The 17,178-nt window shown below is 40.1% G+C and overlaps 1 protein-coding gene across 1 annotated transcript; it reads left to right on the top strand.

The window, feature by feature from the left end:
- Positions 1-11,240: 11,240 nt before the first annotated feature.
- Positions 11,241-14,497, top strand: LOC125453877 (C-X-C chemokine receptor type 4-like). The gene is made up of 2 exons (XM_048533970.2): positions 11,241-11,376; positions 13,013-14,497. Exons 1-2 carry the CDS (start codon positions 11,347-11,349, stop codon positions 14,081-14,083), a joined length of 1,101 nt encoding a protein of 366 aa, XP_048389927.1. The 5' UTR covers positions 11,241-11,346; the 3' UTR covers positions 14,084-14,497.
- The last annotated feature ends 2,681 nt before the right edge of the window (positions 14,498-17,178 follow it).

Here is a 17,178-nt window from a genome sequence, read left to right as displayed (position 1 = left end):
AAAAATATTTACCAAATTATATTGTGAAATCAACCTTACATCATAGAAGTATTTACAACACTGCTGCACCTCAAGTAGTACCATGCATTGTTTCCCTCATCTCTGCTACTGTACTTTCAATATACAAGCATATCTTGCACACTACCTTTAGCACATAAGCACTGCAGTGATTCAAGAAGGCAGATCACTACTGCTTTCTCAAGGGGATTCGGGGCAAGCAATAAATGCTGGCCCGAACAGCGAGACCAATGTGCCAAATGAACAAAAATAAAACAGTTTTTATCAAATGTACCAGAAACTATGTTTAAATTGCTCATTGCCAGATAGATAAGAAAGCAGCTCTGAACTCCTATCAATATTGGCAATATTTATGAATGTCATTCTGAGACTCCCTGAAAGGGCCAAAATATTAACCTATCTTTAGTTTCAATGTTAAAAGACTTTCCGTGTATTTCCAGCAATTTCAGGTTTATTTGTTTATCTAAATTTCTAAACTGTGGTGAATCCAGTGACGAAGTTTAGGCTTCAGCTCACTGGTGTTGTGATTGGGGGTTTGAGGAGGGCAACTGGTTACAGCGTTCGTGATTTTACGGGCTTGCAGCATTTCATCACCAGAGCATTCCCCAAACACCTACTCCCAGTTTGTGCAGAGACAACCTGTTCAATAGACTTGGCCATCAGAACTGGATGCTCCATGCCCCATTTATTGACCCATGAAGTGAAAGTTTGTAATTTTGCCTGAGTCCCATCCAGCAGAAGGGATTTCCTTTTATCCCAAGGGATCTGTCAGCCTCCCTTGTTTATTTCCTCACAGTTGCAAAACCTGGCAAGGGCACCTTCATGGTGAGACACCCTTCTAGAATTTCAACTCTCTTCAACTATGCCCACTTCTCCCACAGGGCTACTGAGGCTCCTGAACTGCTAACTATTGCAAACTCAGGCTTAGTGCCTTCAAGGAGTTTGCAAGTATTCTACCCAGCCAATGGTAGGCAACAAATTGAACCATGAAATTATAGAGTCATAGAATTCCTACAGTGTGGAAGTAGGTCATTCAGCCCATCGAATCCACACTATCCCTCTAAAGAGCATTCTACACAGACCCACCCTATCCCTGCGTTTCCCACCTTAGACATTTTGGGCAATCTAGTACAGCCAATCCATCTAACTTACACATCTTTGGACTGTGGGAGGAAACCTACAGACATGGGGAGAATGTGTAAACTCCACACAGACAGTCACCCAAGGCTGGATTCGAACCTGATGCTGTGAGGCAGCAGTGCTAACTATTGAGCCTGTGCCATCCTATTTATGCTATTTTTTAATTGAATGTATTTTGTTTAGTTTGTATACGTTCTTACAGGTTCCCCCTAACCTGTCACAAAGCAAGACACTGAATGGCTAAGAAGGGAAGCAGGACAGATATTCCTCTCCCCTCCATTGTCAGCATTCTACAAGGTCTGTTGCTACAGGGACACCTTGGTCCACTTCTCCACCACACTCAAAATGTCCCCACAGCACCACAACACCTTCACATGTCATTTCAGAACATGTAGCAACTGCCCATTTACTTCCTCCCTCCTCATTACCCAAAGCCCCAGACACACCTTCCAGGTGAAGAAGCAATTTAGCTGAACTTCATTCAATCAAGCTTCCTGCATTCATTGCTCACAATGTTGTCTCTTCTACTTTGGGGAAACAAAACTGGGTGACTGCTTTGCAGAACACCTACATTCTGTCTGCAAAAATGACCCTGAACTTCCAGTTGCCTGCCACTTCAACATACCACAATGTTCCCTGGCCAACACCTCTGTCTCAGGCTTGCTGCAGTGTTCCAGTGAAGTTCAGTGCAAGTCAGAAGCATAGCATCTCATCTCCCACATGGGGAACCTGCAGCCTTCAGGACTCAATATTAAGTTCAATAATTTTAGGGCCTGAACAGCTCGTTCCATTTTCTTTACCCACCCTCACACTGCAAGTCCTGTCAACATATGGCCTGCTTTCAGCACAGCCAACCCATTTTCACCTACTATTGGACCCCATAATCAGCTTTACTCCTTCCCTGGCTTACTATCAACCACCACTTTGTCTTCCTAACTTTCTTTCACTCCCTCTGGGCTCCTTTACCACACATTTCCCATCCACTCCCTGTCTTCCATGTATATACCACTTTTACTAATTCTGAGGATGGGTCACGGGATCCAAAATGTTAACTCTATTTTCTCTCCACAAGTGCTGCAAGACCTACTGAATTTCTCCAACAATTTCTATTTTTGCTTTAAAAATTATTTTAAAATTTGCTTTAGAAATTTCTACTTGTGCCACTCAATAGTTGATCATTCATTGTGTAACTGTGCATTTGGTGAATGTTTCAAGACCTAACAGTATTTTCTGTCTCTTCTCTTATCCACACCTTAATTATAGTGGATCTATGAAATGTAGAATAGCGTTGAGGTTATGATGATTTGGTTAAGGCTATCTTGGGAATGAATTCCTCGTAGGATTCAATATACAGTTACAATTCAATAGAAGCACATAAACAATCAATAGTTTGAAGCTGTGAGTCATTGTTCATTTCATAATGCTATTATCTCCAAGTCAACAAGTTCAAAATCCACTTCATAGACTGAGTGCACTTCCGTACAATGCTAAGGCAGTGGTGTACTGCTCGAGCGCTATTTTTGGAGAAGACTCCACCTGCTTTCACAGGCGAGTTATTGTAAAATATACCGTGATGTTATAATGAAGAAAAGATCTTTGGTGATCTAGACAATGTTTATCTCTCAAACTATATTACTAAAATCAGATTAAACAAAAACAGAAATTGCTGGAGAAACTCTTTATGTCTGGCAACATCTGTGGAGAGAAAGCAGAGTTAACATTTTGAGTCCCAGTGACGCTTTTTTGAGAACAGTTCTAGTTGCTTGAGCAATTTCTGCGTTTTTTAAAATATATTCCACAATTTCAGCAGTTGTTTGTTTTATCTCACTAAAGCAGATTACCTAATCATCATCACATTGGTGTTTGTAGGAGTTTGGATGTGAAGTGGTTGCTACATTTCCCACATAACGACTTCAAAAGTACATCTTTGGCTGTAAAGTAGTTTGAATGTTCTGACGTGGCAAAATTCATTACATAAACGCAAATATTCAATAGAACCGGCGTCTGCATATTACAGATTTCTGAGGGGAAAGTCGTGATAGGGCAAGTTTACGATTTTAATGCTCAAAATATCCGTGGAAATAACTGGTCCAGGGAATTGGTCTGAATCAACAGCACCATACGGCAGGTATGGGTCTCTGCATGCGGTCAGATGAAGGGAATGTTTCGCACCAGAGCGTACCACACTGAGGGTCAACGAGTTTTATAAGTCCGATCAAATGAGTTAATTTAATTTCAAAGCTCTGAACTCATCGTAACTGTTGTCCCTCCTTGATGAACACAGTGTCTCGACTCGGCAACCTGTTAAACTATTAAAACCGCATTACAAAATATAACTTGCACTTGTTTTCAGACGTCTGGAACGTGTCCTCAGACAGTGGCGGGGCCCCAATTTATCTGATGTTCCCTAACTTGAGAGTTTATTGGTGAATTTAGAAGCCAATCCGCTTAGTATGTCACTGCGGTCGTCAGGCCCCTTGCCCTTCCAGTGAGATTTTTGTGGTTTAAAATCCTTATCAACCGCAGAAGACGTCAAAAGGGGGCATGGCATCATACTGTTCTTAACACGAGTAACTGTCGTCTTGTTTTGACAGGAAATTTCTTTTATGAAAAGGGCGTTGCCTGCTATAACATCTGTTCCTTGCTCTGTAAACTTCTGTTTGTGGCGCTGCTTTGCGTGCGAATGTCTGTTATCTATTAGGGCTTTAATATCATGGGTTGGTGAAGCTGGTTGAGGGGAGAGACAAAAGGTGTTTGCACATGCGTAGGTGCATACAGTCAGGTACTGGGTTCCAGGTATTTGGCTTTTTCCTTCTATAAAAGGTACAAATGAAAAAGGTATCAGCGACCTATTTTGCTGATAAGCATCAGAGATAATGGGAACTGCAGATGCTGGAGATTCCAAGATAATAAAATGTGAGGCTGGATGAACACAGCAGGCCAAGCAGCATCTTGCTGATAAGCATTACTGGATTGCAACAAAATCATTCCTAAACTAGTGTGTGAAATAACAAATTGTTGAGCTGGATGAACACAGCAGGTCAGGCAGCATCTTAGGAGCGCAAAAGCTGACGTTTCAGGCCTAGACCCTTCATCAGAAAAGGTTCTGGATGGAGGAGGGTAACTTCTTCAGGTTAGGCATCCCTGGAAGAGGCTTCGCAGTGAGCTTAAAATTGTATCAGAGATAATGGGAACTGCAGATGCTAGAGAGTCCGAGATAACAAAGTATTGAGCTGGATGAACACAGCAAGCCAAGCAGCATCTCAGGAGCACAAAAGTTGACGTTTTGGGCCTATTCTGATGAAGGATCTAGGCCCGAAACATCAGCTTTTGTGCTCCTAAGTTGCTGCCTGACCTGCTGTGTTCATCCAGCCCCACACTTTGTTATCTCGGATTCTCCAGAATGTGCAGTTGCCAATATTGCTAAACTAGTGTGTACTTATTTTCCTATAGCAGAAGGCCATACCTCCGACAGCCTGGGGTGACAGTACTAACCTGAAATGCCCATTTGGAAACAGAAGCGATTGGGTGCAGTGCTCCTTTATTGGCTGCCTGGTATTGCTCTCCAATTAAGTCAGTAGAGAGTGGCCTGAATAGCCGAGCATTCTATCCTGCTGTCGTGGCGCATTGATACCTCAGAGCTGGAAGGCCCAGGTTCAAGTCGAGTCATAGAGTTGAACACCACGGAAACAGACCGTTCAGTCCAACTGGTCCATGCCTATCAGATATCCCAAATTAAGTACTACCTGTACCAGAGGTGTATCATGACATGTCTGAACAGGTTGATTAAAAATTATCTCTATCATGTTCCTGATGGGACTGTCCCACCATCTCAATAATTAGTCAGTCTGCAGAACCTCCACTGCACTCATTCTATGGAACTTGTCTTGTTATTGTCACTCTGCATTGCAAATGAGTCATCCACCAATTGACCTAAGGCAACCTTCACTGGCTGATATTACCTTATGGTATTCCCCTTCTCAATCTCTGTCTTCAACTGAGCTATGGTGGCCTTCACGTTAAATCATGTGCCTGTCCAGTGAGCGAGCAGCCCTATGGTCTAGTAAGGCAATGGTGACATGAACTTGAATATCTTTGTTTAACAACAAATTATGTGTATCAAATTTAAAATTAGCATCCACTGCATTTGAGGAAGAGAGTTCCAAACATCTATCACCCTTTGTGCATGTAAGTGCCTCTTAACATCTCTCCAGAATGATTTGGCCTTAATTCTTAGACGATGTCCCATAGTTCTTGGATCTCAATCAGTGGAAATAGTTCATCTGCCCTATCTTTTCCTGTTACCATCTTGACTTTGATCAGATCATTCTTAACCTTCTAAATTCCAGGCAAAAGAGACCTACCTTCATAGACTCCGTACAGTGTGGAAGCAGACCATTTGGCTCATCAAATCCACACTGATCCTCTGAGAGCAGCTCACCCAAATCCACACCCACTATATCCTTGTAACCCCTATTTCCCATGGCCAATCCACCTAACCTGCACATCTTTGGACTGTGGGATGAAACCCACACAGACTCAGGGAGAACATGCAAACAGTCGCCCAAGTGTGGAATCAAACCAAGGTCTCTGGTGCTGTGAGGCAGCAGTGCTAACCACTGAGTCACCGTGCCATCTTTTTCTCCCCTATTTCCTGCCACAGTCAGCCCTCCAGCTCCCACTTCTGGTGTCATTCCCTTACATAATCTTTCCCTTGTGGAATCTCTCCTCCTAATCCCTTTGATATTCCTGCAAACTCCCTCTGAGGGCAATATATCCTTTCAAATGTGTGGTGCCCAGGTTTGTTCTCCTTGTTCCCGATGGGGTCTAACCAGGGTTTTGCATAACTGCAGCATAGATTCTGTGTCCTAGAATGCCAGTCCTCATAGATATGTAGTAAAGCCCAGTATTCCATTACCCTTCTTGATTATTGTCCGTACCTGTTCATAACATTTCAGAGATCTATGCACCTGAACCCCAAATCTCTTTTGACATGCACTGTATTTAAATTATTTCCATCTAAAAAATACTTTTTTTAGCTCCAAAATGGATGACTCCACACTTGCTTATATTTGCCACGGCTTTGCACATTCACTTAATCTACCAGTATCCATTTGTAATTTCGTCTACACTGTCCACAATGCCGCCTTAACTTTGTGTCCTCAGCAAATGCGGATATATGACTTATTTTATATTATTACCCATCTTGCATGGATTGGTGTTTAGATGGAGTGAAGTCTTGCTACAGCTGAATATTTCGTTGGTGAGACTGCCCCTGGAATACTATGCACATTTTTTACTTCCTTCAGGAGGAATAGATTTGCAACGGAGCCAGTTCAGAAAATGTTCTCCTTGTCAATTCCTGGGATGAAAGTGTTATTTTAGGAGGGAACACGTCAGGCCTAAAGTCATAGCAGTTCAGAAGAATGAGAGATGATTATTGAAATATATAAAATTCTTAAGGGGCTAGAGTTGGTAGATAATAATAAAATGTTTCAATTTCCTTGAGAAGCTGCTACTAAGAAATAAAGTATAAAAGCAAGGGTTTCTGTCTAAATGAAGAGGAAGATGAATTCCATCTCTGAGAGTGATCAACTTTGAATTCTCTACAGCACAGAGTAGTACAGACTAAGTTACTGAGTATGTTCAAGGCTGAGTTAGATAGATTTTTGTTTAGCAGGGGGAAGGGGTTTAAGCATTATGGGAGATTGGCAGAAAAGTTAAATTAAGGCCACAATTAGACCCGCGCAGACTTGTCAAATTGTCTAATTCTGCTCCTATCTCTTATGATCTTATGGTGCGGGACGTATGGTCACAATGAAGGAAACCAGAAGGACATTGTCATAGACATTCTTCTGCAGCATGAAAAAGCATTCTTGTTGTACCTGGCTTCACAAAATAACATTTGCAATTTATGTCTACAGGTAACTTTGGCTATATTATCAGTTAATCTAAATGTATTTCAAATGGGCCCCAAATTGCTTCTCAAAAGTGCTCACCACTTGAAATAAGCAGGCATTTAGCCATCCAATGTTAGGCATTTGTGAAAGTAGCAGTGAGCTGGTCCTCAAAATCAATTAGACAATTTTAAGATTGTTATTTTTTGGCATTACTCTGTTGTGGCAATCTAAAATCAATCCCAATTTCCAGAAGCTACTCTGAATAGAGAAAGCAATTGAACCCAAAAGTTATTGATACTTTTCTTTCACAAAAGCTTGCATCCTTCAGAATGGCTCATGGAGATTCATATCTGGTCTAAACTGTGGAAGGATCTATGGAAGCATGGCAACAACCCCGACATATCCCTTGATATGGTTGACAATAACAGGAAGATCTGCTCACATCTCTCATTGTAATTTAATGATTTGGTCAGGAGGAACAATATCTTGGCAGATCTGAGATCCTGAACATATTCTAGGCCATACTCCCTTAGCTGGTAGCACGCTGTCTCCAGCCCTAGGAAGTTTGGCATGAATATACACAGTATGTATAAAGGTGTTGAAATTTAGCCACTCTCACCTACATCAATGAAAGATATTCAGTTGGAGCTACAACTGCAATTCTATTTCTTATATAATTTTTATTCATTTCATTTTCAAATGCTTATTAATTCATTATGTTAAAACCTCTGCTTCAGTAATTATTTGTGTTACATACTGATCTAGATTCAAATAACCTTCAGTGTAAAACATATTTTGTAACTTCACATTTTATTTGTGTTGTTTCTAACCTTGATATTACATCCCCGTGTTTGACAAGGACATAAAACAAAAAGGCTTCAATGTTGCAATCCTGTAAAGGGCAAACCAGAATACCATAGCATCTGAAAGAAGAAAGAAAGTTTCTCATGTCATGTCACAACGCGTGCTTTAAAGTTAGAGAAGTTCTGGAAAGATTATTTTTCAACCTTTCAGAGTCAGATGTCCTGCATCTTAGTTTTTTTTAAAGTTTTTCAAACTATAATAATAATCTTGGTTGTTTTAATACTTTAGAGGAACTTCACAAATGCAAGCCATTGTTCTTGTTTAGCATTGGCTGAGGCCTGTAGCTTCTGTTGGATAAAATGGCACATTTCATTGTAAAGGTAGGAAAATATAAATTTACGTTAGTTTCTGACAGTTCAACAAGAAAGTTTTTATTTCAATTCTCCATATTGCTGTTCTGTCTTCTGTTGATTTTTTTTTCAAATCAAAACATGTTAATATAATTAATGCAACACTACCTTTAAAATATCAACATAAATGTTTGGTTCATCACAATCATCATTTTGTATCATTACAACACAGACAAGGACTATGGAGTCAAAACTCTTTACAATCCATTTCAGGCAGCTTTTACTGAAGGATCATCTCCTCCCCTTACAGGTAGGATGGGGTAACAACAAAATCATACCATGATATGTGTGGAAGGCTTACAACCATGTACAGACTAACTGTGCTTACCATTTTACAATCAAAACATCTGCTTGGCCTCTAAACATAACCACAAATAATCAAAGCTGGTCAAATCCGTGATATTACAGGAGACCTAATCATATTATACATGAAATTATCCACATAACATTTCACTACATAGTTTGAAAATTTGATGTATGTTATTTACAGTTAACAAACAATAAAGACGACAGGCAGCAACTTTGAAAGAACTAAGCAAGAATTAGAGCATTCAATAGGATTAGTAGCTTAATAGTTTTCAATAATGTTCAAAGTTCAAAGAATTATGCATATGTTGTCATAAATTATGCTTTAATAATAGAAAGCAATAAAAGTAATATTCATTAAAATTTATCATAAAAGATTTTAAAATATACCTGTGAATAAACAATACCAATGATAAGTATCATTCTGTTAAAATTGAAAATATATAGCCAAACTAACTGAAAGCATTTACCAGTGAATTAAGTTCAGAATACACCGAGGGAACAGTGGAAATCTTTTACAAGAATTTATGGAACAGGCCAGACACAACAAATGTGGTGTAGTAATTACTTGCAATGAATGCATTGTTGGAAGATCCCTTTGTGTTGCAGAGTAACATGGTGACCTTCTGAAGTTGCAATAGTGGAAAGGTCCATCTAGCTGACCAACCTACTTCCCAACATTACCTTGAAGCAATTTCCAATCAATAAACTGTGAATTCAATGCATACAGTCATTTCAATTGACTTGTTTTCTATAATAAAGGCAGGAAAAATGCTAAATGTACTTGCAATAGTTAACTAGAGTAATGTTCAACTTAATAACTTGAAAGTATACAAAGACTAATTGGAGAAACTAAAACAGTATTACCTGGATATTCCCGTTAAAGTTTTAATAATATGATGTGTTAATTACTGCCAATAAATCTCACTGGCACAATTGACTATGACATGTGTGTTGTCTCTTTTTATTCAGGTTGTAATTGCTGTTGGATGTGTTGAAAATATCAAGCTTCAAAAGGAAACATTTTATTTCTAGTCTTGTTTTTCCTTTTTCAATTAACCCCTTTATTCAATCAACCACTTTCCCCCTCTTCATTCTCCCTTTTGTATCTGATTTGTATTGAGCTAACAACTCTCTGCTTCCTTGAAACACTTGTATTTGTAATGTCATAATCCCACAATCTGGTTGGACAGGATGCAAAATGTGGTTCTTCTTGTCCTGGAATTACGTTGCAGTTCCAGCAACTTGGTGAAAAGCAGCCCTGAAAAGAATGTGGAAATCTAAACACGTGAAGTGAAGTCAGCAGGCATGGTTAGACCCCTGGCTGCAGCAAATTTGTCTGGATTTTAATGACTCTTGGGATGTGGAATGGCATCATGGTTAGCAAGACATGGTTGGTCTGAGCGGCCTGTTCCTGCACTGTACTGTTCTACATGACTGTTGTTAGTGTGGCCATATTCATGGCCCATCCTTAATTATCTTGAGAACTCGTTGGGGCCTTCTTGAGGATACTGATGTGCTTCAAATATTTTCAACCCAAAAATGATGAAGAAATGATTTACCTGGAAGGAAAAGAAAACAAATTTAGCCAATTGAAAAATGAAAGATAACATTACAAAACAGAAATGCAAAAGCAAAGTATAAGAAGGAATAAGTGATGGACAAATTGTTGTGCAGACAAGATTTCCCATTTTCTCTTTCCAGAGACAACATTCAGTGCCTCAGACAGCTACCCTATGAAGAACATTAGTTGGGCTAGTTATACAATCAATTGTTCACAGAAAGTTCACCAGAATGATCCATGGTATGGAGGGATTGACTAATGATCAAAGGTCAAATAGATTCAGGCTCCACTCGCTGGAGTTTAGAAGAATGAGAGGTGATCTCATTGAAACATGTGGATTCTTAAGGGGTGTGATGGGTTAAATGCTGAGAGGATAATACCCCTCATGGGAGAGCCTACACCAGAGGGAATGGTCCCAGAATAAAGGGGGAGTGCAATTTAAGACCGAGATGAGGAGGAATTCCTTGTCTCAGAGGGTTGAGAGTGTTTGGAACTCCCTGCCACAGACAGATGTGGGACACAATCCTTGTCAACAACAAAAACAAAGTTGCTGGAAGGGTCATCGGACCCAAAACAGATGCTGCCAGACCAGCAGAGCTTTTCCAGCAACTTTGTTTTTGTTCCTGATTAACAGCATCCGCAGTTCTTTTGGTTTTTATTACAGAAGTAATCTAATCTAATCCTTGTGTATGTTTAAGGCTGAGATAGATTTTTGATCAATGGGGAATTCGGGTTGGGGGTGGGGAGGGCTTGAAAAATGTATGATCAACCATGATGCTATTGAATGGGGATGGACAGGCACTTGGGATGAACAGCTTACTCCTGTTCCTATTTCTTGTGGTCTTATGGCCTAATAGCAATACTTTCACAAAAGCAAATTTTCACTAAAGTCATTGAATATTATCACCTAGTGTGCATTCTGTATAACGGATGCTATAAAATAACAGTTGCTTCCAACGTTTCCGCAGCAGTTAGGCAGCGGTGGTTGTAAATGCCCCTTATTCTTTGGGTTTGTTTTTGAATTCATTATTCAAACTAGTTTCCTTTGGTCGAGCTAAGAAATTACGATTCTCGCTGTGCGCATGCGCAGGTCCAAGTGGCACTTAAGTTTGGAAACTTCATACAATATCTTCATACTTAGAGAACGCTACAAGAAGTGAACTTCCGCCAGTATAACGGTCAGGGCTGTTGGAAATCGTGCAGAATGACTGAAGATTCAGAGTTCGATGAAATGGTAAGAGAAGGTTTAATCAATATCTAAATGTTCCTTTAAGTATTTTTATGTTTGTAAATACTTGTACATTATGAAACAAAATTAAAAATCATTTGTACTTAAAGAGATGATGTTTTATTTACAAAATATACTTTTAAGTGTTGCAAATGCACTTATGTATAGTTTGTAGATGAATTTATCTGAGTAAAGTGTGCAGCTTACAGTTTACCTATGGTAGTTGTGTGCGAAGCAAGAATGAACACAATCATTTTAACACTTTTAGATATTGAAGATATCACTGAAAAGCCAATTGGAGTTTTATGGGTTTTGTTTTTAATGCTTCCAGTTCGAAATTAAACTCTCCAAATTGTGATCATTTAGTGAAACCGGCTGCAGGGGAAGAAAGTTGAAAAGGCATTTTACATTGCTGATCTGATTTAGCCTCGAGTATCTGGTTAGGGGTTTTCATGTTACCGCGTCTGGTATTCCGATTTGCTGTTTGAAACCAGCGCGGTTTAGATTCTTGAGCTTTGGAACTAAGAAATCACAGGAGGTAGAAAGTTTAAAATAACAGCGTTCAACCACAGTTTTTCCGAGTTAAAAGGCATGCTTCATTGATGCCAATGAATAGATCCGTTCGCATTCGTCTCTTCCACATAGAGGAAGCACCTATACCTCCAGGTGACCTGGTCTCGCAGGTATATTTAACTCGGGGCATATACATTTGGCACATGCCGATATTGTTGAAAGAGGTCACTCATGCTGCAACTGTCATGCATGGGGAACAGCTAACCCAGTAATAACAAACAAATCTCCTCAGACTTCTGCTGGACTTTACTAACGACTCAGGGAAACTTCAGCGCGTGGGGTGAAATACCTGAGAAAGAAAACGTTGAAGTGGTTAACAAGTGGCAGTTAAAATTTCGGTGCCAAGTAGCAAGGAGCAGAATAGCATAGAACTGAGCGCTGTTTGAACACAATTACTGCAAGCATGAGTCCCACGTGAGTGAACCCCAACCTCCCTTCCCCCGCTCCCCACCCCAGCAACTAGGAGTCAGTCCTGCTTTGTGATGAGAAATCGTCACTGTGACTTCCTTTGTAAAAATCCCCCGCTGTTCCATTAAAAAGTGAAACACGCACTCAAGGCAGCGCTGCGCTTCCCAAACCCAATCTGCCTCTCGGTGAATTTTCAGCGTATTTTGTTTTCAGCACGCAGCGGGGTCCCAGACCCGGTGTGTCTCCTCACACGTGGACTGCCTAGAGTTGAACAATGCCGATGCTGGAAATCTGACTCAAAACCAGACGTTCCTGAAGAAACTCAGCAGGCCTGGCAAAATGGGACTGGAAACGCTAAGTGACTCTCTCCCTCTCGCCACAGACGCTGCGTTTTTCCAGCCATTTAGAGTTTACTTTTGACAGTTGTAACTCAATCCCGCAACAACAACCACACGGCTGGCCTTAGCCGTTAACAAGTTCAAAACTTGTGGCTGTCAGAAATTCTAACCCAAACAACCCAAAAGCCTGTTTCCTATTGGAAACTTCAGGGGTGGGTGGTAACCACGTGGTTCTGATGGTAATAAAAAGCCGAGGCTGAAAAAATATCGATTAAACTGACGGTTTGGGTGTTGGTTAATAAAGCTTGTTGTTTATTTTACAGTATTATCGCCTGGCTTATGATGCCAATTATCCCAATGACACTGACGCGTACAATTACACATATCCAGAGGGTGCCTTATGCGATGGAGAAAACGCGTACTTTAAAAGCATTTTCTTACCATGTGTCTACTCGCTGGTGTTTGTGCTGGGGGTGGTGGGCAATGGCCTGGTGGTGGTCATCATGGGCTACCATGGAAGAGTGCGCACCATGACGGACAAATACAGGCTGCACCTGTCGGTGGCGGATTTGCTGTTTGTCTTGACCCTGCCCTTCTGGTCTATCGACGCGAGCCTGAATTGGTACTTCGGAGACGCGATGTGCAAGATCGTGCACATCATCTACACCGTCAATTTGTACAGCAGCGTGTTAATTCTCGCCTTCATCAGCCTGGACCGCTACTATGCGGTGGTGCATGCGACCAACAGCACGGGACCGCGGAAGCTGCTGGCTGATCGGTTAGTCTATGTGGGCGTCTGGTTACCAGCCATTCTGCTCACCGTGCCCGACATGGTGTTTGCTAAAACGAGAAATCTCGACGACAGGGTGGTGTGTGAGCGCATTTACCCCGCAGACACGTACCAGTTCTGGATGATGAGTTTCCGAATCCAAGGCATCGCGGTGGGCTTCGTTCTGCCCGCCCTGGTCATCCTCATCTGCTACTGTATCATCATTTCCCGGCTGTCCCGTTCCACCGGCTTGCAGAAGCGCAAAGCCCTGAAAATCACCATCATCCTGATCGTCACCTTCTTCTGCTGCTGGCTGCCCTATTACATAGTCATCTCCATTGACACGGTGATGCTCATGAAAGGCAGCGCCTACTCCTGCGATCTGGAGCAGATTGTCATCACCTCGATGGCCATCACTGAAGCCATTGCCTTCTTTCACTGTTGCCTCAATCCCATTCTGTACGCTTTTGTCGGGGTTAACTTCAAAACTTACACTCGAAGAGTCTTCAATCACTCTGACACCAGATGCTCCTCTCTTAAGAAACTCAAAAGCAAAGACAGACGAGGAGCCCATCCGTCAGTTTCTACCGAGTCTGAGTCTTCCAGTCTTCAGTCAACTTGCTAACTTATTCCCGACTCCACTTTTGTAAAAAAAAATCTGCATTTATGCATATCAATATTTTCACTACTGCGTCCAATTCTAAATGTTGTTTAATGTTGCGTTTGCTATTTATATAGAGTTATTTATGTCTCCAATTCTTTGTCACCTTATAAATACTATTGTGTATTCTGTTCTGTAAATGGTTCTAAAACTCTTGAGAGAAAACAGCGGCAGGGAAACACGTGTAGCTGAGCTTCATTTAGTTTTTGAGCCCATATTCTTTTGTCATTTGCAATGATGTAAATAAACTATGCGTTTGAATAATAAATAATATTTACTTCGCGTAAGTATGCCATTATAATTGGCTTTTGCTTGAGTCAGTTTGCTAGAAGCGAATTTGCGAACTTGACTTGCTATGGATTATGTAAATAAATACATTGTTTCTCATCTGAAATGTTACAGCATTTTTCTGTCCACCATATCATATCGTTATATGGATATAGCTACACACACCAATATCAAAATATCTACCTTTCATTTTATTGTAACAAGACCCACAAAGGACTGGAGGGGGGTTCAGCCTTTCATTTATGGTCATCAAAGGTTCTATTCAAGAATTAGAGGTAAATACCTCATTGACCATCATCTGATACAGAAAAGTATTGGTAACCTGGTCCAGAAGGCATGAGAGGATTTCTAATTCCATATCTGTGTCCTTAGATTTGCTTGTTCTTAGAGACTTAAAAGGCAACTCTCACAGGAGTGCAAGGAATGTCATGAAAGCCTTTGAAAGAAAAGCAAGGGGACATTCTCCAGTGTTCTAGCTAATGTTTAATTCTCAAGCAACTTCACTAAAACGACAGTTGATCTGGTTATTATCATATTACTTTGGAAGCTTCAATTAGCTTTAGGTTTTCCATCCAAAAAAGTAGCTCATTAGCTGTAAATTGCTTTGGAAGTCCTGAGGACATGAAAGGCCAAAACACAAACCTTTATTTTCTTTCTCTTAGTTTCAAAGCCAATTCCAAATGTAAATAGTCAATAACGGACACTGTTCTTCATAAATCAGTTATTAACTGAGGTATTTTCATTAAACTATTTCTGGTATTATTTGCCCAAAAACAATCAACCAGTAGAATTTGCAATAAACAATACAAATTGCAAGATAATTATTAGAGGATGGCATGTTTCAATGTAAAACAGGGAGCAACAGTCAAGGAGAGATTAATGGTAATTCTACAGCCATATTGGATGGGGGCTGCCCAACTGAAATTGTGCTGTTCAGTTTATACCAAGCTCTGGCGTGACAAAATTAAATCCTAATTGCTGGAGCCCAGATGCTGGCTGAATGCTAATGTTAAGGATGTCTGAAGTAGTTCGTCGTCCATAAATATTTAAAAGTTTTCAAATAAATATTAAATATCTCAAGCAGTCAAAAAGACCACTTGAAAACATCGTAGCAAGTGCAAAGGAAAACGGCACACAAATACTTATGTGGGCATTGTCAAAACTAATGCTCTTTAAGCAACTGCAAACCCAATCTTGTGTCAATACAAGGTCAACATTTTTTCACAAAATTGTAAAAGTAGCCTTCACTTCTGTCTAGTATCTGGTAAGTTATGTAAACTGTTAAATTTCAAGATGATACATGTTAGATAAGATATACATTTCTAGTTGAAAACACACAGTCCACCAATTTTATCACAGCACAAATCATTTCACTTTGTTTACTATCATTCTTGCAGCCTATACTACTGTTACCCAAAACTTTGACCATCTTTGTTCTAAATATATACATGCCATTTACCATACCTTAACTGTATACAGAGGAAACTGATTTCTGTATCCCTTATCAGATTTGGTGCAAGATTTTTGGCAGTTTGCTTGAATCATATTTTTCTTTGGAACATGGAAGTAAATTTAATTACTCAGCACATGATATTAAATTGATTTTTTCCTGTTAAAATGAAGGTAAAGATTAAAAATAACCATGGAACACAGTGACCAATCTGCTTCCTCTGGAGTGTAGAGCACAAATATGAGATCCTTGAGCTTGAGTTTTTTTTTCATTCACAGGCTATGGATATGATTGACTAGGCCAGCATTTATTGCACAAGAGGGTGGGTAAAGAGTCAATCACATTGGAGTCACGTGTAGGCCAGAAGATTTTCTTAGTCAACCAGATGGGGTTTTCCCAGCTACTGTTTGATGATTACCATTAGACTGTCAATTCCTGAGTTTTATTGAATTTAAATTCAACTATCTGCCATGGTAGGACATGAACCCCGAAAATTTCCTGGGTCTCAGGCTTCATAGCCTAGCATAACACCATTAGGCCATTACCTCCCATGTGCAACAAAACTGCTATAGCAACTTTTACATAGAGATACAAACACGTGGCAACTTGGAAACAAAATCTTTGACAAAGTTATTTTGTACTCTAAATGGGCAATAGCCCTAATTCCATCTATTTTCTGTACTCACTGATCCCTGTTTTATCTTTCCTTTAAACAGCTACCTAGCCTATTCTTACATGGTCTTTCTTTAAATCATTACATTTTATATCCATAGCGTTGTTGCCAGAGTTCAAACTCTTGGATTAAGTCTTGATTCAACCTTGAAGCATAAATATCAAAGTTTAACAGTCCAATACAGCACTGAAGAAATGACGCATTGTTGAAGATACCATCTCTGCATTGAGGTATCCCATCTGCCTGCTCAAATGTTATTTCAATGAAGAGCAAAGAAATTATCCCTAGCATCCTCGTCAATATTTATCCATCAATCAATATCACAAAGAAAAAACCAAAGTTGCTGGAAAAGCTCAGCAGGTCTGGCAGCATCTGTGGAGAAGAAAACAGAGTTAACGTTTCGGGTCCAGTGACCCTTCCTCAGAACTCAGCAACACATTATAAAATAAAGCACACTATTTTATCTTTGCACATAACCTTGGTTAGGGTTAGTCACAATGTAATGCACAGTTTTGCTTGCCTCATAGGCTGCATGATACTGAGGTTTTGGAAAGAGTGCAAAGGATAATCACAAGATTTATGTCTAGTTGAAAACATCTTTGTTACTAAAATGGGATAAGCATGCAGATCTCAGCACTTTATAGAGGT

The sequence above is a fragment of the Stegostoma tigrinum genome, chromosome 7 (genome assembly GCF_030684315.1).
Source record: "Stegostoma tigrinum isolate sSteTig4 chromosome 7, sSteTig4.hap1, whole genome shotgun sequence".
NCBI lineage: Eukaryota > Metazoa > Chordata > Chondrichthyes > Orectolobiformes > Stegostomatidae > Stegostoma > Stegostoma tigrinum.
Note: the sequence above shows the minus strand (reverse complement) of the source record. Positions and strands in the feature narration are given on the sequence as shown.

Excerpts from the sequence above, each read along its gene's own strand:
- LOC125453877 (XM_048533970.2), top strand. The coding sequence starts at position 11,347 with ATGACTGAAGATTCAGAGTTCGATGAAATG. Across the intron at positions 11,377-13,012 it reads ATTCAGAGTTCGATGAAATG|TATTATCGCCTGGCTTATGA; the intron begins GTAAGAGAAGGT and ends TTTATTTTACAG.